Source organism: Mobula hypostoma, chromosome 4, assembly GCF_963921235.1.
Source record: "Mobula hypostoma chromosome 4, sMobHyp1.1, whole genome shotgun sequence".
Lineage (NCBI taxonomy): Eukaryota > Metazoa > Chordata > Chondrichthyes > Myliobatiformes > Myliobatidae > Mobula > Mobula hypostoma.
Genome location: NC_086100.1, coordinates 58,979,795 through 59,000,769, shown reverse-complemented (window position 1 = coordinate 59,000,769; position 20,975 = coordinate 58,979,795). Strand labels below are relative to the sequence as shown.

Genomic DNA, 20,975 nt, shown 5'->3' with positions numbered 1-20,975 from the left:
GTTATATGTCAAACATTGGCAAAGGCCTCAAATTCAAAGCTCAAAAATTGTGGACCATTGTCTGATACTACTTCTCATGGAACTCCATGTCTCAGAAACACAGTTTTGAGAAAGACGATGACTGTCTTGCTGAATGTTGATTGCAATGTTGCAATGTCTGGGTAATTGGAAAATTAGTCTGTTACAAGAATATGTCTCTTCCCATTACAATCAAACAAACCTATTCCAACTTTGATGTACAGCTGTCTGGTACAGGGTGTGGTGGAAGTGGTTCTGCTTGCTGCTTTGTTATGTAGGTAAGGCATATTCCACATGAAGCAATAGTCTAGCTGATGTCTTGGTTCATCCGTGCCCAGTACATCACCTCTCAAGGTCCACACATACATTTTTCCTCACCGAAATGCGCTTTTGTATCTTCTGGAGCATTTCCTTGCATAGTGACACTAGAATCACAAACCTGCTCCCTTTGAAGACCATATCTTCTGCTGTTGATAGTTTAACTCTGCATGCCCAATCATCCTAAATACACATTGGAGAACCACACATTCTCAGCTACTGGGATATCCTTCAACACACATAAAAGTTGCTGGTGAACGCAGCAGGCCAGGCAGCATCCCTAGGAAGAGGTACAGTTGATGTTTCAGGCCGAGACCCTTCGTCAGGACTAACTGAAAGAAGAGCTAGTAAGAGATTTGAAAGTGGGAGGGGGAGATCCGAAACGATAGGAGAAGACGGGAGGGGGAAAGATGGAGCAAGAGCTGGACAGTTGCTTGGCAAAACGGACATGAGAGGATCATGGGACAGGAGGCCTAGGGAGAAAGAAAAGGGGGAGTGGGGGAAGCCCAGAGGATGGGCAAGGGGTATAGTGAGGTGGACAGAGGGAGAAAAAGGAGAGGGAGAAAAAGAATGTGAGTATATAAATAAATAACGGTTGGGGTACGAGGGGGAGGTGGGGCATTAGCGGAAGTTTGAGAAGTCAGTGTTCATGCCATCAGGTTGGAAGCTACCCAGACGGAATATCAGGTGTTGTTCCTGCAATCTGAGTGTGGCTTCATCTTTACAGTAGAGGAGGCCGTGGATAGACATATCAGAATGGGAATGGGACATGAAATTAAAATGTGTGGCCACTGGGAGATCCTGCTTTCTCTGATGGACAGAGCGTAGGTGTTCAGCAAAACGATCTCCCAGTCTGTGTCGGGTCTCGCCAATATATAGAGGCTGCATCAGGAGCACCGGATGCAGTATATCACCCCAGCCGACTCACAGGTGAAGTGTTGCCTCACCTGGAAGGACTGTCTGGGGCCCTGAATGGTGGTAAGGGAGGAAGTGTAAGGGCATGTGTAGCACCTGTTCCGCTTTCAAGGAGAAGTGCCAGGAGGAAGATCAGTGGGGAGGGATGGGGGGTACGAATGGATAAGGGAGTCGCATAGGGAGCGATCCCTGCGGAAAGCGGGGGGGGGGTGGTTGAGGGAAAGATGTGCTTAGTGGTGGGGTCCCGTTGGAGGTGGTGGAAGTTACAGAGAATTATATGTTGGACCCGGAGGCTGGTGGGGTGGTAGGTGAGGACAAGGGGAACCCTATTCCTAGTGGGGTGGCGGGAGCATGGAGTGAGAGCAGATGTGCGTGAAATGGGGGAGATGCGTTTGAGAGCAGAGTTGATGGTGGAGGAAGGGAAGCCCCTTTCTTTAAAAAAGGAGAACATCTCCCTCGTCCTGGAATGAAAATCCTCATCCTGAGAGCAGATGCGGCGGAGAAGGAGGAATTGCGAGAAGGGGATGGCATTTTTGCAGGAGACAGGATGAGAAGAGTAATAGCCCAGATAGCTGTGAGAGTCAGTAGGCTTATAGTAGACATCAGTGGATAAGCTGTCTCCAGAGATAAAGACAGAAAGATCTAGAAAGGGGAGGGAGGTGTTGGAAATGGACCAGGTAAACTTGAGGGCAGGGTGAAAGTTGCAGGCAAAGTTAATGAAGTCAACGAGCTCATCATGCGTGCAGGAAGCAGCACAAATGCAGTCATCAGTGTAGCGATGGAAAAGTGGGAGACAGATACCAGAATAGGTTTGAAACATAGATTGTTCCACAAACCCAACAAAAAGGCAGGCATAGCTAGGATCCATACAGGTGCCCATGGCTACAGCCAACAAAAAGGCAAGCATAAAAGGTCATTTCCTTTCTGTATTGTCTCTTTGAGTACTTGCATTGTGTCATTTGTCTCTGCTGCTTTCCTAATCTTCTCTGTTCTATCAGAAGATGCTAGAATGGAGGTGATAATCATGTCCACGTAGGCTTGTATAACAGTATTAATCTCCTGGCCACACTTTCTTGTTGACTGCTTGAGACAATGCTTCAGCAGCAAACATACATTTTACTGGTGTGTAGATCATCTTCACATCATATTTCTGCAGCTTATCACAGGTACTGTATCCTCATGGGACAGTCATTCAGTGGTTTGGGCATAATTGAGACCAACAGTATATGGTCTGTCTCCGCTTCCAGCACTTTAGCATATGTGCTAGCTAGAAGCCCTTTCTCTCCTTATGCATAGTTTGCTTCCACACTTGTTAAAGCCCTTGATGCATATGCCACAGGTTGCCGTGTGTCATTATGCTGCTGCTCCAAGGCCATATTAGGGCACATCAGCCAAAATCCTACTACACCTTTCCAGATCATAAAACTTCAGCACAGGCTCTTCAGTTAGGACTCCTTTCAGCCTCTGGAAACACCTTCTTCTTCATGAGACCAAATCCACTCATTGCATGACCTAAGTGGTGCTGACAAACTGGACAGTCAAGGGATGAACTTAGCCATGTAAGTCACCATCCCCAAGAAACATTTCACCTCATCCATGTTTTGAGGCCTCTCCAAGTTTTCAAGGGTAGACGTCTTCCTTGGTCAGCGTTCACTTCCTCTTCCAATATGACATCTCCTATGAAAGTCAGTGTATTAACACTAAACTCACATTTCTCTTTATTTAATTTCAAATTGATATTCAGAGTCACGTCAATCGTGAATCATGTTCATTGTTGGTCGACTGGCAGATAATGATGTTATCCATGAATAACAGGTTCACCTGGGCTCCAGTGTCAAGCTTGAATGGAATTACTGTTTCATTCACGGTCACTGGAACAATCCATTCTGTCTTTCCAACACCAGCAGTCTGTAGAGAATCCACAAATATTTCCTCCGTTTCCTCATCAACAGTGTGCACCTTTCTCTTGGTAGCTGCAGCCTTCCAGGACTTTGCAAAATTATTCTTCTCCACACAATTATTGCAGGACTTTCCATAAGCAGGATACGTCTTTGGAATGTGCCTACCTCCACATTTGCTGCATTTACTGACTGAGCCTGCCTCTTTGCTTTTGTGTGCATTGGGAAATGCCTTGTGTGCAGCTCCTCTGTTTTCATAACATGCACTGTTATGACAGACTTGTGTGGTGCCTTAGTTTGTGGTAGTATGGTTTCTGCTGCTCTGCATGTATCCACAGCTTTTTCCAGTGTCAAATCTTTTTAAGGAAGCAGTCTTTCTCTGAGCCCATTATCTGGGATCCCGCAAACTATTTTGGCTCTAACTAGTGAGTCTCTCAAATCTCCAAACTCACAGGGCTTATTCAATGTGTGAAGCTCAACTAAGTATTAGCCAAAGCTAACATCTTGTTTCTAGTTTTTTTTTCTAAAAAAACGTTTAATCTCTTAAACGTGATGTTTTGATTGAAACAAACTACTCCTCAAATTTTGTCATTAAGAGTGTCCAACGTAAAGGTTGCTTCATCAATTTGAAAGCTGTTATAGATGTCCAAAGCACCTTTGCCAATTACATGTAGAAAAATATCATTGGTCCCTCCTGCTCTGGCTGCTGCTAAATACTGTATATATTGATCCCTGTTTGAAGCATTTCCAGTTGTCCATTAGATTGCCAGTAAATTGCATCAGGTGCTCTCTCAGTGAAACCAGTGAACTTGGGACAATATGCTCTGTCACCCCGCTGGCCTTCCAACTTCACTTGCTGCTAGCGCTTTTCGTACTCATGCAGAATCTTTCTCAATCGTTCACGGTTTTCATTCACTCACTGTGTTTAGACCTCACACTGACTTCTGACATCATTTTATGTTTGTTCTTAATAAAGACAAACTTAGCATGGGTAAGTGCTAGAACATTTTATTTACAAAACCAGTTTCAATTCAAAATTGAGCTTGTAGGACTGGTGTGCCAATGTATTTTCTGGTGAACTGCCTGTACTGCCCACTGGGAATGAAGCTCTTTATTATGTAAACACATAACAAAACACATATCACTGTTCCTCTTACACTGCATGGGTGTGTGTCTGAAATGCTCCCACATGCATAGCTTTGGCCATGCATCTGAGATTTTCCTTTATATAATGTTCATATAAGTTTTGATCCAGTATGGCAAGGAGCAAGTTAATGAATGTTTAACGATCTGATCAGCAACTACTGCCTGAAGATTTTGACCAATCCACAATATCAAGGAACATTAAATGTCCTTGAAGATGCTTTAGAAAATCTGGCATCTCCTTGTAATTTCCTTCAGAAAAGCCATTTGAAAACAATTGCAGCAATGTAGTATGCAAAAGCAAAAATTAACAAGTTACCATCACAGTATCTTGACAGTACTATTAGAGTGACAATCTGAAACACCTGCTTGCATCTATAAGTTCTGACATTGATACTGTGCCTATTATTTGATCCGTTCAATGTGTGTGTAATCACTTGGATAATAGATATCCTGATGATGAGTTAAGAGAATGGCAAGCTTTTGATCCTGTTGCAATTGCAAATGCAACCAATTTTTAATTTGCAAAAGAGAATGTTGTACGACAGACAAAAGAATACTCAGTTGCTATTGTGAACTATGATGAAAATGTTTCCTCAAAAATATCACAGCAACACTGCAATTTCAAAATTGTCATTTCAAAGAAAATTAAGTCTGATTCAATTAAGACGTTCACTGATTACTTGAACTATGTACTTAGAAATTAAAAATTTGCAGAACTGTCATTTAATAATTGACATTATTATTTAATTATATATGGTTTTATATTGCTATATTTATACTCTATTCTTGGTTGGTGCAACTGTAACGAAACCCAATTTCCCTCAGGATCAATAAAGTTTGTCTATCTATATCTATCTAATTATTGTTGACATCTTTGGAACATTTCAAGTTTCCAGTGCTGACTGCAAATGTGCATTCAGTCTTATGAATTCAGTCAAATGCAAATCCAGAAAAGGTCTAGAAGTGGATCAGTTGGATGATCTAATGAGGGCTAAACCCTGTTTTTCATCTAGTTGTGAAATTAATCTGGACAGTGTCTGTCATCAATGAACTTGTAATAAAGACAGACAAAAATATTTACAAAATGTGAAAGATTGTCTTTGTTGTACTGTTTCATTAAACCAATTACAAAATAATACCAAAAGAAAGTGATTTTTCAAATTTCTTTCTAACTAGTGATAGTATGAAGATTACTAAAAAAAATAATTTAAAGTGCTGCATAGTTTTCAGGCCATGTAAAAATTTCCTGCTTGGAGCAATGGTTGGTCTGTGGAGTTGTTAAAAATAAATAGAGAGAACACTGGTCCACATACACTCCTATCCCCCATCAGGAAGGTTTGCAAGTTCTCAACTTCTTTCTGGACAACAGATCTAACCAGTTCCCTTGCATCAACACCCTCCTCTATCTGACAGAACTGGTTCTCACCTTCAAAAATTTCTCTTTCAGTTCCTTCCACTTTCTCCAAACAAAGGTGTAGCAAAGGGCACCCACATAGGCCCTAGCTAGGCCTGGTATTTATTGGAACACTCCATGTTCCTAGCCTCCACAGCTAATGCTCCCCAACTCTTTTTGCACTACATTGACGACTGCTTTTGTGCAGACTGAGCATATCATTTTCATCAGCCTAGCCTCCAACTTATACCCTACCTTCAAATTTACTTGGTTCATCTCTGACACCTCTCTCCCCTTTCTTGATCTCTCTGTCTCTATATCTGAAGGCAGACAACCTACTGATATTTTTTTTACAAACCTACTGACTCTACATTATCTCAATGGTTCCTCCTCCCACCCTGCCAATTGTAAAAATGGTGTTCCCTTCTCTCAGTGCCTCAGTCTCTGCATCTGTCCTCCTCCTTAAAAGAACAGGGTTTTCCTTCCACTACCATTGATGCTGCTCTCACCCACATCTCCTCCAATCCCTGCAGATCTGCCTAACCCTATTCACGCACTGCCATGACAGTGATAGATTCACCTTGTCCATACCTACCGCCCTTCTGGCCTCAATATCCAGCACATCATCCTCTGTAACTTCTGCCATTTACCTCTAAACAAATATTTCCATCACCTTCCCCCCCCCCCCCCACTTTCCACTTTCTCTAGGAATCATTCTCTACGTGAATCTCTTGTCCAGATGTCCCTTCCCACTGATGTCATTTCCTGGTACGTATCCCTGTGGGAGGGACAAGTGCTACACCTGCCCCATTGCCTCTTCCCCCACCATTGTTCAGGACCCCAAACAGTCCTTCCTGGTAAGGCAACACTGCACCTATGAGTCTTTGGAAATAATCTACTGTATCTGGTGCTCCTGGTGCAGTCTTTTCTGTATCAGTGAGATCCAATGTAGATTGCTTCATTAAGCACTTTCTGCATCAAAAGGTTGGAATTTCAACATGCAGTGCATGGTCTACATTACTGCCATGATGAGGTTTTGGTTGAAGGAGCAACACCTCATATTCCATCAGGGTAGCCTCCAATCTAATGGCGTGAACCTTGACTTCTATAACTTCCAGTAACTTCCTCTCCCCTCTTTTTACCTGGCAGCTTTTATTCCTTCCTTTTCACCACCCCCACCTTCTTATTCTGGCTTCTTCCTCTTTTCTTTCCAGTCCCGATTAAGGGCCTTAGCCCAAAACATCAATTGTTTATTCTTCTCTCTACTTGCTGAGTTCACTGAGTATTTTCTTTGTGCTGCTTGAGATTTCCAGCGTATGCAGAAATTCTAGTGTTCATAAACTTACTTTACACTTTATCATACTGGCTGCCAGCATTACTTGTTTAGTTGCTAATTTTGCGTTCTGGTTTAAAAATGAAGTTGAAAAATTACCTTGATTAGCATGTAATGTCTCTTTATTTCAGTAGGGTATTGTTACCAATGTTCTTAAAATGTCTCACTGTTGGGATGAAAGACCAGTTACTGTTTGTTAGTTTTTTTTAATATATCTTAATGTTGCTTTGTTGCCACCAAGTCCATAAAGTATTATCGGATCACAGACAGAATTATGCACCACAAAATTACTGGTTAAAAATAACTTCAAATCACCTTTGTGATAGAAGGAAGTATGATTTGGATTTCAAATGCATGTGCATTCTTTTTGGAAAATATGTGATTGCAGTCATAACCACTAACTAAAACCCTCTCACAAACTGAAATCTATTCATCCTTTTGCTACCTATGACTTAAAAAGAGAACTATTCAATCTTTTACTTTGAAACATTTCCAAAACTAATTTTTCAACTGAAAATATTTGAACTGTTTAGAAACAGACTCAAAGGGAACCCATTCTTTTCCACTGACAAATTATTTCTAGCTCTGAACAAACCAAAGGTAGGATTGGAGTACAGAAACTGATGAAGGAATGAATGAATACAAATAATTAATGTGTGCTGGTGAAGCAGTAACAATAGCAAAAATAGTGTTAGCCAATGTATTTTGGTGCATTTAAGGCATCTAACTATCAGTACTTGGGATTTAGTATGAGTATTTGTTTGCTATAATTTCAGCAGGGTTTTCATGTGGCCAGAAGGTGGTGGGTTAGTGTGCATGAGAAGAGCAGGAAGCAACTAGTGATGGTGAAAAATGGTTTTAGAAAGGCAGATGGGTGACTACTGCTCAGCTTTATTTCTTTGACTAGTGCCTTCTGTCAGTAATGATGGGACAAGAACGTAAGACATCACTTGACAATGTCCTCAAGGAATTCATGTTCTCATGGAAAACTACCGAACTGAAACAAAAGCATAATCTGTGATTTGCACGCAGAGAACTCTTTCTTCATTCATTAAGCTGTGACCGTTCTATGAAACACGTGGCAGGTAAGTAGAAGAGTGATCACTGAAATTCATGTGTGGATCTAGTCAGAAAGTTCATATAATAATTACTTTGGATTTAGAACTCCTGAAAATTGGTGGCATCTCCCTTGCTCCATAAAGTAATGTTGAATTCTCTCAGAGGAAATGCATATCAGATTTCTACATCTGCTCTTTTCACATTCTCACTGTTGGAAGCATCGGTACAAAGCATATGTATGCAAATGAGCTGCATGAAAACTGATGTGCTTTCTTTCAAAAGGCTCTTCAACAGCCCTCTTAGCAGAACCAGAAAAAAACAATGCTTGCACTATAATTTCCATGTTGTTGAGACATAGTTATGACAAGATTATGACTGTGCATATATTGATTAGAGGGGAGTGTCAACTTAAGAAGCCCTGACCCAAGCAATAATTGTATTTATCTGAAGTACCAAGCACTCTTCTGGACATTGAAGTTTCTATTATCTGAAGCACATGTGTGATTGAACCTTTTTTTAACTGTTCCATTAATTCCAATGTACTACAATTCACCATCATTACCTTTTAATCTTCCCTGTTAAACACTCAACAATATGGGCACAAAACAAGGACAACGAGACAGTTTGAAAACTTTGTATTGATGTTCAGTAAGTACAGGGATCGTTTTGGTGTTTTGGTAAATATGAAAGTTGCTGTATTGTTAGGTGTAATACAAATTGATGGAAAGAGAATATCAGGAGGTTGGATGCCTTATTCAAAAGAGACATGTCAAGTGTTATGCTGAGTGAAGTAACTAGAAATTGAGGAAGTGTCTTTCACACAGTGATGGATACCCCAGAGTTGCAGGCTTCCAAATATTCGCATATACAGTGAGAAGCTTGGAAATAATAAAAGAGCCTGATAAACAGAAGTGCTAGGAAGATTTTAGAAGCAATAATCTGAAGAGAATTGGATAAACATGGTTTTAAAAAAATCAGAGCAAGCATGGTTTTGTATGCACATTGGGTCTGTTTCATTTAGCTGAGCTTGTTGATGAGCACACTTTCAAAATGTGTTTCAAAACGATCAAGAATGAAGCCATGAAACAAAAGGGACTGCAGCATGTGGAAATGGAATTGACTGCGGATGGAAAGCAGGACGGTGATGAACAGCCTTTTTCTAAGTCTAGCTGAAATTTTACAGCAAACTTTCAGTGCTAGAACGTCCTTGGTGTTTTATATAGATTCATAGATTCGGGCACATTTCTAATCTTGAAGCACATGTAATTTTAAGATGTGAAAAATGTGGATTTTTGGAGATCAAGTTCAACATGAGAGTGTGAAGTAAAAACAAAAAAGTCAAAGTAAATTTATTATCATAGTTGTCATATACTCCTTCCTTGAAATTCATTTTCTTGTAAGCATTTATATGAAAAATAAAAAAAACACAATAAAATCTATGAAAAGCCATGCATAAACAAACTGACAACCAAATGTGCAAAAGAAAACAAACTGCAAATTTAAAAAAAAATGATCTAAGCACTGAAAATTTAAAGGCAAGAGTAAAGTGATCTGAAAGTGTTTGCACAAAAAATTTTTGAATGTTTTGAGATGGGTTAATGAAGCTATAAATAAAGCACTGGGCTTTACGGACAAATATAAAAATGGCTAATCTGGATAGCAACATAAACGGGACAAGGAGATTTTGATGTGCAATTAACACAGATTTGTTTGAACAAGTAAAAGCACTGCAACAAACTTGTATTTTTGCTCTTAGAATCAACACAGGGTTAAGTGTGCTGCTGCTTTAATTAGGCCAGACACCGTTTAGTTTAGCCTGCACCTTTTATAGATTATACATTGGATGATCAGAATTAGATTTATTATCTCTGTCTTGTATAGTCTATATTTTTTGTTTTGCTGTGGCAACACAGTGCAAAGACATAAAGCAACTTATAACTTACAAAATAAATAAATAGTGCAGATATGAAATAATGAAGTCCTGTGTCTGGTTTCATGGACAGCACAAAAATCCTGATGACAGTGTGAATGAATTGTAGATTGTAAAAGTTTTGAGCAGATGATTGCACTCTGGTAAAAGATTCAGTGAACCATGGGATAATATAGTCTCCATATTTTCAGAAGCTGTTCTGGGGTTCTGGGTGGATCTTTGGGCAATAAAGTAGACGTGTTGAAAGAGATATTTGTGGAGACTTCTGACTAGCTAATGGGTAGAAGAATTCAAACACGAAGGACCTGGATGCAAAGCTGCACGAAGCTTGTCGATGTGTAGTCAAGACTAAAGATTATATCTACATACACCATCTCCTTTTCCACTTAATCTATTACTATTTCTTCCTCACTACTAAGTACTAGATAAAATTCTTTAAACAAGGAAGTTGAGTAGTTAGTATGACTAGGCACCCAGCAAAGGAACTTGAAGTCTTGGTAGGTGAATAATAGTCTGTCTTCTTTACAGCAATAGCTGAGAAAAAGCTGGCCATGATTTGAAAATCATAGGCCACTGAATTCAGTTCTGTTCGAAAAGGAGGATTTTGAGAAATACATTATCTGTGTACAGGTGTTCTTTCGGTATGTGCTGGTTATGCCTCTGGCCAAAATGGCACCAATTTGTGGTCTCCAACGAGATTGTGGCTCAGACTTAGTTGTTTTCTAACTTCATAGGGATGGTTATATGGACAGAGAGGGGAGTTAGGAGTGAGGTTAGGGCTTATGGACAGTGATATAGGGTAGTTAGAGGTCAGATTAAGATTTAGTGACAGAGATCTGGAAGAGTTAGAAGTCAGGCCTCCACCCTCCATGTTCAAAGGTCAATGACGTGGACGGGTGATGAAAGACATCAGTGGATGTCAGCCTGGCTGTCCCAGGTCAGTGGATCCCAGGATCAGATATCCATGCAAGCAGAACGCACAAGGAGGCACAAGGGCCAGTCAGCTGGCACACCTAGAGTTCGAGCCTGGAGTTAGGGGTCCTGTCATTGGCTAATCTGGGTGTCGATCAGAAGTCCAGAAGTCGAAGCATGATGGTTGAAGCCTGGAGAATGGAGGCTGGAGACTGGAGACATGCCCTGGGGTTGAAGTTGGGGGACTGTCTGTAAGTGTAGCTGGGAAGGAGGAAAGATGCTTCTTTTGTTGTTTTATTGTGTTCTGCGGGTGCCAGAATGAGTGACAACACTTGCAGGCTGCCCCCCTAGCACATCCCTAAGTGTGGTGGTTGCTAACACCAATGACGCTTTCCACTGTGTTTTTCGATGAGCATGTGATAAATGAATCTGAATTTGAATAATTATTGAGGCTACTGCTCTTTGGAGAAGGTTTTGATTTCCTTATCTGTTACAGCCGCCCAGGGAGGAGACTCTGGAGTTGGTGTGAGAGAGAAGAGACATGGTGGGTGCACTGGAATCCATGCTGGATCGGGGGCCAGCCCTCCCATCGATGCTGTGCTCCAGTGTTCACATCCTGGAAGACAAACTGGATTGCCTTTGCTTACAACTGAACCAGCATGAGATGAGGAACTACTGCATACTTGTTCTTGCATAAGTGGGTCTAGGGCAACATCCCATGCACCACCAAACTTCAGGCCATGCCATGTATTATTTTCTGTGACTGCCTGTGCTATCATAACTATATGTGCTATGTGCTGTATGTAACTTATGAACTCTGTTTTTCATCTTGGCCCTGGGGACTGCTGTTTCAGTTAGCTGTATAGGTGTGTATGGTTGGACGTCAATTAGATTTGAGCTTGAGCTTGATTACCAATGGAATAATTGGCAGATTCTTTGCAATCTGAAGTAATGCAGTGATCATAACTTCCAGCTCTGCATCTGGTGATGAGTGTTCAGTTTGAAACATCACCTCTGTTTTCCTTTCCAGAAATGCTAAATTATCTGCTGTTTCCACCATTTGCTGTATTCATTAACCCTGAACAAAAAGGTACAGCAACACCTCCACTTCCTAAGAAGATTGAGCAAGCAAGGCTCCCACCTCCCCATCTTAACTGTGTTTTATAGGAGAACCATTGAGAGCATCCTGACAAGTTGCATCTCCATCTGGTATGGGAGCAGTCGAGCACTGGATCTGAAATCCCTATAAAGGACTGTGACAACAGAGGAGAGGATCATAGGGGTCTCCCTACCATCCATCAGGGACATTTATCAGGAGCGCTGCATATGCAGGGCACTTAGTATTATTAAGGATCCCAGCCATCCATCCAGCAACCTCTTTGATGTTTTACCATCAGGCTGGAGACTATGATGCATAAAAACAAGAATGGTCAGAATGAGAACCAGTTTCTTCCCCCTAGTCATTAGGCTTCTCAATTCCCACCCGCATCGTATTTGAAGTGTCATTAGTTCACCTGTCTGTACCTTACAATATTTAATATTAATGCACTTCAGTTTGTTATTTATGTGTGATTCATCTGTAGATTTTATCCTTGCCTTCATAAGTTATTGTGTGTTACGTAGGGTATGTGTTTTATGCCCTGGACTGAAGAAACTTTGTCTTGTTTCTATATATATTATATATGTTTTATCCATGCATGCAGTTGAATGACAATAAACTTCAATTGATTTGACTGATTTGCTTACTGCATTATATAAATATTTCATTTTGAAATTAAAGGGACATTTATCATTCTCTTTCTCTGAAGCTAGATTTCAAAGGTCTTTATCATAAAGATGTAACAGATACCTTTAATTCAAAACCAAATATACCTTTTACGAAAGCTAGGAGAGAAAAAAATTTCAAATGATACAAGTCCAGATTTATAAATCACATTTTCTTGAAAACTTAAACTTAGTGTATGTTAATACATATGAATAAACAAAGTTAATCTTTAATCTATAGGGGACCGCCATGTTTTAAAATTACACCAGCCTCAAGTAGACTAAACAAAGTAAAAACAAGTGCGTAGAGCACTGAAACAGACGCTCGGCCATTTTAAACGTTTTAAAAAAAAATTCAGAAAGCCATATTAAAAGACAAGAAATAATTTTCTTAAAAGTATGGCAAATACTTATAATTTGAAACAGAATACACATTTTACCAAAACATAAGTAGAAAAAAAATAAGGTCCACCATTAAACTGTAGACTGTAACAAATTACCATTTTAGTTTAAACTATCGAAGGTAGTTTTTAATCTTCAAAACCGTTAGACTGTAACAAACTATTGACTTTATTCAGTAGGCAAATAAAATCTATCAAATTGTACAGCGGTAAAATAATGTATTGCATTTTTATGGCATATTTACTGTGGCACAATATCGCAAGGAACATAGGAGAATTATTACATAGAATTTTACAATGTTACATAGAAAGACATGAAAACAGATAAACCGAAATCTTGATCTAAGATTTAGATTTAGGGACGCAGACACGAGGAAATCTGCAGATGCTGGAAATTCAAGCAACACACACAAAAAATGCTGGTGAACACAGCAGGCCAGGCAGCATCTGTAGTAAGAGGTACAGTCGATGTTTCGGGCCGAGACTCTTCATCAGGACTGTCCTGATGAAAGGTCTCGGCCCGAAACATCGACTGTACCTCTTCCTATAGATGCTGCCTGGCCTGCTGCGTTCACCAGCATTTTTTGTGTGTGTTGTTTAGATTTAGGGAGCAGCTTCAGAGGAGGATGAAAAAAGAGGCTGTAAGATTTAGGAAAAAATATTCAGTGTTTGACGTTCTTGAAGGAGCAATTGAGAGTGGTAGAGCATTTAATTTGGAGCTGAGCAAAAGACCTGAATTGACGGAGTCCAAATATTTTGGAGAGTCATTAAAAGTATGGAGATTGGTGAAAGTAACATCATGGAGGGATTTGAAAACAAGAATGTGAATTTTAATGTCTTGTCAGCACAGATCAGCAAACTTAGCTATAGAATTGTAGTAACTTTAGGAGTGATGGATGAACATAACTTATTATGTTAGGGTTTAAATAGGGTTTTGGATTACCTTGTTGGTAGATGATTAACTGAGGGAGGCAGGTCAAGTATTTGTGGAGTTAGTTCAGTCAACAGTTAATAAATACAATGAGACGTGTTTCTGGAGTGGATAACCTCAAGAAGGGTAAACTCAGACATGGCATGAGACAACGCGAGTGATTGTTTGCATATGTGATCTGTAGCTCATCTTAGGGACAAATGTGACACCAATGATTTGAACAGTTTCAGGGAGAAGCTGGCAAGAGAGAACGAATCAGTGGAGAGGGACAAGGATTTATGAATGTAGAGTTTGATCTCAATATTTGGTTATGGTAAGTGTAGTGCAGGTTGTTAGAGAAACAATCTGACAATTTAGCATCAGTAGACTAAATTTTGAGACTATAGAAATAAGACAAGTGGAAACGTTACCAGAAGCTTGTTAAATAATAAAAAATAGTGTGGTAGCGTTTATTGTAATTTAATATTACCAGTATATCAAATTTGCAGCAGAAATTAATCTCAAATTGGTAATTTCACAGTGAAGCTCAAGAACGTCTGTATGGTAAATAGAAAATTTCACACTGGTATATTGGCAAAAAATGATAATAGGTTATTACCTGCAAATCATTAACAATTTCTAAATTGTTCTTTACAGATTTTCTGTTTATCTATATTTCAATTACAGTACACTTGTAACAGTTTTGGGGAAAGATTGCAAATAATTCAATGTTACAGAAAGCATTCAAGTTTTCAGACAATCATGGTGTGGTAACAGGTTTCATTTATTTCATTCACTAGTTGAAGTATTCTTCTGATTGCAGTGGTCTGGATTTGGCTGAGTGTGGCTTGCCATTTAAAGGTACACAATTACCCCAAACAGAATGACATCAATTTGGTCTGCAAGAACAAGCCACACCAGTGAAACTGCTGAGGGAAGCTTAACTAATGGAAATGATAGCATGGTAGTGCAGTGCTTAGCACAATGCTTTACAGTACCAGCAACACAGGTTCATTTCCCACTGCAGTGTGTAAGGAGTTTCTACATTATTCCAGTGACTGCATGAATGTCCTCCAGGTGCTCTGGTTTTCAACCACAGTCTATAGACGTACCAGTTAGTCTGTTAATTGATCATTGCACATTGTCCCATGATAGAAAACCTACAGCACAATACAGGCCCTTCGGCCCACAAAGCTGTGCAGAACATGTCCTTACCTTAGAACTACCTAGGCTTACCCATAGCCCTTTATTTTTCTAAGTATGTACCCATCCAGAAGTCCCTTAAAAGACCCTATTGTTTCCACTTCCACCACCGCCGCCAGCAGCCCATTCCACGCACTCACCACTCTCTGCGTAAAAAAAAAACTTACCCCTGACATCTCCTCTGTACCTCCTTCTAAGCACCTTAAAACTATGCCCTCTCAAGCTAACTATTTCAGCCCTGGGGAATTATCTTGTACACCTCTTTCTGGTCACCTCTCAACCTCCGTCGCTCCAAGGGGAAAAGGCTGAATTCACTCAACTTATTCTCAAAAGGCATGATCCCCAGTCCAGGCAACATCATTGTAAACCTCCTCTGCACCTGTTCTATGGTTTCCATGTCCTTTCTGTAGTGAGGCAACCAGAATTTAGCACAGTACTCCAAGTGTGGTCTGACCAGGGTCCTATATAGCTGCAACATTACCTCTCGGCTCTTAAACTCAATCCCACAGTTGATGAGGGCCAATGCACCGTATGCCTTCTTACCAAACAGAGTCAAGCTGCGTAGCAGCTTTGAGTGTCCTGTGGACTCGGACCCCAAGATCCCTCTAATCCTCCACACTGCCAAGAGTCTTGCCATTAATGCTATATTCTGCCATCATATTTGACCTACCAAAATGAACCACCGCACATTTATCTGGGTTGAACTCCATCTGCCACTCCTTAGCCCAGTTTTGCATCCTATCAATGTCCTGTTGTAACCTCTGACAGCCCTGCACACTATCCACAACACCCACAACCTTTGCGTCATCAGCAAATTTACTAACCCATCCCTCCACCTCCTCATCCAGGTCATTTATAAAAAAAGAGTAGGGGTCCCAGAACAGATTCATGAGGCACACCACTGGTCACTGGCCTCCATGCAGAATATGACCGGTCTACAACCACTCTTTACCTTCCATGTGCAAGCCAGTTCTGGATCCACAAAGCAATGTTCCCTTGGATCCCATTCCTCCTTACTTCCTCAATAAGCCTTGCATGGGGTACCTTGTCAAATGCCTTGCGAAAATCCATATACACTACATCTACGGCTCTACCCTCATTAATGTGTTTAGTCACATCCTCAAACAATTCAATCAGGCTCGTACGGCACGACCTGCCTTTGACAAAGCCATGCTGACTAGTCCCGATCATAATTAGGCTAGGGTCAAATCTGGGGTTGTTGGGCGGTGTGATGAAAGGTCCGAAGCACCTACTCCCTGAATTATTGAAATATATATCTAGAAGCTATAATTTCAAAGTAAAAAGTGTGTTTGACACTAGTATGTAAAATAAACGTAACTTGACTTTATCTTTCTTCCTTGAGGCAGTAGCAACAATTGTTTTCAGGTGAATAGGTTCATGTATCTTGAGCAGATCCCTGTGTGTGAATATACATATACATATATACACACACATACTCACATACACACACACACACACACATATATATATATACACACACTACAGCAAACTGTGCAAATTTAGTATTTTTGACAAAAATTAAAAAAGGAATGTAAGGAATATATTGGATTTTTTTTTGCTAAGGTTCATTCTGATCTAGAACTCATTGCTGGTAAAGATGATGAAAACAGAACTAATCTGTGCTTTCAAGAGGGAATTGGGTAGGCATTTGAGTGAGTCATGCACAGTGCAAAGGGTAAAACTGATGGGGCCAGGGTCCTAGACAGTCCTTCCAGGTGAGGTGACATTTCATCTGTGAGTCTGTTGGGGTCATATACTGTGTTGGGTGTTCCTGCTGTGGCCTCCTGTGTATCAGTGAGACTCAACGCAGATTGGGAGACTGCTTTGCTGAGCACCTACGCTCCATTTGCCAGATAAAGTGGGATCTCCCAGTGGCCACCCATTTTAATTCCACTTCCCATTTCCATGCTGTTATGTCCAGCCATGGCCTCCTCTACTGTCGTGATGAGGCCACACTTCGGTTGGAGGAACAACACCTTATATTCTGTTTGGGTAGCCTCCAATCTGATGGCACGAAGATCGATTTCTCAAACTTCTAGTAATGCCCCCCCCCCACCCTTCAACATTTCTTATCCCCTTTTCCCTTTCTCACCTTATCTCCTTGACTCCCTCTGGTGCTCCTGCCCCTTTTCTTTCTTCCATTGCCTTCTGTCTCTTTCATGAATCAACTTCCCAGCTGTTTACTTCATCTTTCCTCCTCCAGGTTTCATCTATCACCTTGTGTTTCTCTCTCCCCTCCTCCCACCTTTTAAATCTACTCCTCAGCTTTTTTCTCCAGCCATGCTGAACAGTTTCAGCCTGAAACATAAACTGTACTCTTTTCCTAGATACTGCCTGGCCTGCAGAGTTCCTCCAGCATTTTGTGTGTGTTGCTCAGATTTCCAGCTTCTGCAGATTTTCGCGTTTGAAATTGATGGGATTGCGCTTTCAGAGATGACAAGGCTAAATGGCCTCCACTTATGAAACTCTGATAGGAACACCAGACAACAGGAATTCTGCAGATGCTGGAAATTCAAGCAACACACATCAAAGTTGCTGGTGAACGCAGCAGGCCAGGCAGCATCTGTAGGAAGAGGTGCAGTCGACGTTTCAGGCCGAGACCCTTCGTCAGGACTAACACCAGAGCTGATATTTATCATTCAGTTAATCAGTGTTGCCAAACGATGTTATCCAGTTAATATTGTATTGCTGTTTGCTGCAAGTGTCACATTTCCTGCAATACAATAATGACCGTAATTCAAAATCAATGATTATATCATACTTCAGAATTTACTTGAAAAGTCTTTGGTAGTTGTTATGTAATTGTAAATCTGCCTTTTCCTTCAAAGACATTTTGGAAGTAAGGTCAGTTTTAAGGAAACTCAATATTCTTGTAATGATATAAGGAAATACAAGGAATTTTATGAAAAATACTGAACATAGGAAAGTGTATTTTAGTTTGAGACAAGAATTTATAAATGGAAAAATGGGTTAATTAGCTTTAGCTGTGCAGAATAATCTTCACAAGCCAATATGAATGGCTCAGTAAGTCAGTAGTTCACTTTGTACTGATAATTCTTGATGCAGACAGTGAAGAAAGTGCACCAGTTTGTTGACTACCACATTAGTTCAGTGTGTGTCAGGAAAGAACTCAAAACACTGCAGGGCAGACAATTGTATTATTACCAGCCTTAAAACAGAAAAACCACTAGTAAGAAAGAGGGCCTTAGAAATAATTTCCAAGTTACCAACAAGGAAACATAACTACAAAGCTCGGTCTTAAAATAGCTCTAGGATATCCTGAGGAGTAATATGAACTCATGAAGATAGTTTCTTACTATGTATCACACATAAAAGTTGCTGGTGAACACAGCAGGCCAGGCAGCATTTCTAGGAAGAGGTACAGTCGACGTTTCAGGCCGAGTGTGTGTTGCTTGAAGTTCCAGCATCTGCAGATTTCCTCGTGTTTGCGTTCTTACTATGTATCTTCTGCTCCATATTTAATATAACAATGGTCAGAGGCCAAGTTGTGTATCAACTATCCAGGAATTCCAATAGACTTTAGAGCAGCCAGTGCTAACCATATCATTGCAATTCTGTTATCATGTAATTTGTTATATTATTTTTCAATTATTAAAAATATTTAATATGCATTGATTTGATGGCACATTAAAATTAAATGTTGCCTTGAACTCAGTGATACAGTCCAACCGAGTCTAATCACAACCCTTTTAGCATTCAATGATATTTATGTCTAGTCTGTTATTTCATTTACATAGGGGAGAACACTCACCAGAAACCTAACTGAGACAATTGCATCAATACTATGGCTGCAGGAAAACACCAGGATTTATATATTTTTCAACAAGCAACTCCAGTTCAACCTTACCAAAGTCTGGAAGACTTTCCATTTACCTGGATTAGTGTGGATCCAACAAGATTCAAGAAGCTTGGTATTATTCAGGATTATGTACTGACCTGAAGGGTAGTGCATACACTGTGTACTAGGATGGTTATGTGTGCCAGATCCAAAAGCACGATATAGCTCACCAAGCTTCATTGAAAGCACATGTACAATACCTCATGGTGGTTAGGTACAAGTGTACTGCAGTAGCTCTTGAAGGCATTTCACTGTAAATTCTCTAAAGGGATTGGGGATGGGTACTGTATATATTAGCTTTAGCAGTAACTTCTCATGCATGAATAATAATTCTAATTTGTTAGATGATTTTTCTGACTGTAATCTCTCTGTTGGCATTTTCTGTACCTTTTCAATGGCTCTTGTATCCTTGTGATCATATAGTTTCCTCATTTTTTATATTTTATACTAGCAACCGATGAAATCCAGAATCCCATTTCCTCTTTCCAATGTGCCTTTTTATCCTCAGTGTTTGTTCATCAGGACCTTCAGAGATTTCTGCAATTCAGTTTAAGGTCGCCATTTAGCGAGTTTTTTTTTCTCTGTATTAACTTTCATAAATAGACTGCTTTACGTTCTCCTCAATGGAAATGTATCTATTACTAAATTTCGCATTCACCATTAATTGTGGGTTACAATTATTGGTTGCTGTTTTGTGCAATGTTGATTGGGGTGGACTGGCTCTGAGGTCAGTGAATGGCACAGTGTTTGATTGGACTGAATTGAGCTGAAAATGGACATCCCTGGACTGTTTCATAGACTTTGTAGTTGTTGTTTTATGTTCACTGTTTTTCGCCTGCTTTTTGCCGTTTGTGTAATTTTCTTTGTTTCATTGCTGTCTGTGAGAAGATGTATACTGCATACATACTTTGATAATAAATATATTTTGAATCCTTGAATCTTCGAATCTTGAATCTTCTCATATTTGATAACAATAGCAAACTGCTTTACTGTACTTAGACTTAGTATAGCTTTTAGTATAATTGCAGTTACATGATGGTATTACTCTTAAAAACTGATACTAACGTACATTTTTCTCCTAACAAACCAAGTCATTAAGAGAATGCAAAGTTTCTCTTGTACACTTCTGACCAACTATCATTCCTCCACATGCCAACAAAATACCATTATCTTTATGTACACAACAACTGATATAACTACAACCTTGGTGACAATACAAGCATAAAAAACAATTCTTATGAAATTCTAGTAATGATAATGAACTTTTTATATCACTTGTGCTGCAAAGGTAACTTTATTTACAATTATTAAAAGAAATTCCAATACACTTAATGAATGCTCTTCGATACATTTTCTTCATAAAACTTCTATCAAGTCTTCATTCATGAAAATGTAATAATAAGATATTTTCAAAACTTATCTGCTTGCCAACAGTGCTCTGTAATGTTTACTAAATTAATATTCATGGTTGTGTTTCCCAAATGATTGTTAATGGCTTATTGAACTGGATGGCTTCATCTTTTATTTCAATAGAGAGTACCTGTTAATAAAAAAGGAGAGTTGATAAGATTAGCTGCTTTCTTTAAAGTGTAAAGTCCATTATTTGGGTGAATATTGAATACATTTTTTTAAAGAGCTTTCATTAAAGGAAGAGAAGTGTGCCAACACAGTGCAGACGCAAAAAAAGTTAGTAGTTTTGTTTTAATGTTCAGTGTAATCATTATTTAAGAGATTCTTTTTGTTGACATTGCATTAGGAATATCACAGCATCTTCGGGGCAAGCACCAGTTCAATTAAAATTGACTCCAACATCATGTCTTTTCATATTCTTTCCCTTTACTATATCGTCTTTGCATTTCTTTACAATTCTTTGACTATCTTTTGTTCCAAAAGTA

The 20,975-nt window shown here is 39.7% G+C and overlaps 1 protein-coding gene and 1 long non-coding RNA gene across 4 annotated transcripts in view; one reads left to right on the top strand and one right to left on the bottom strand.

Annotated features, from left to right (window-relative positions):
• LOC134345336 (uncharacterized) overlaps positions 1–12,607 on the top strand; it is a 72,588-nt gene extending 59,981 nt beyond the window's left edge. The window contains exon 5 of the long non-coding RNA XR_010017659.1: positions 11,419–12,607. This is a non-coding gene — a long non-coding RNA (uncharacterized LOC134345336). The remainder of the gene's footprint in view (positions 1–11,418) is intronic.
• A 7,601-nt stretch (positions 12,608–20,208) lies between these two features.
• si (sucrase-isomaltase) overlaps positions 20,209–20,975 on the bottom strand; it is a 181,395-nt gene continuing 180,628 nt past the window's right edge. For all 3 annotated transcript variants that reach the window (XM_063045838.1, XM_063045836.1, XM_063045837.1), the window contains exon 48: positions 20,209–20,620. In XM_063045838.1, coding sequence (XP_062901908.1) covers positions 20,543–20,620 — 78 coding nt within the window. In that variant the 3' untranslated portion in view covers positions 20,209–20,542. The remainder of the gene's footprint in view (positions 20,621–20,975) is intronic.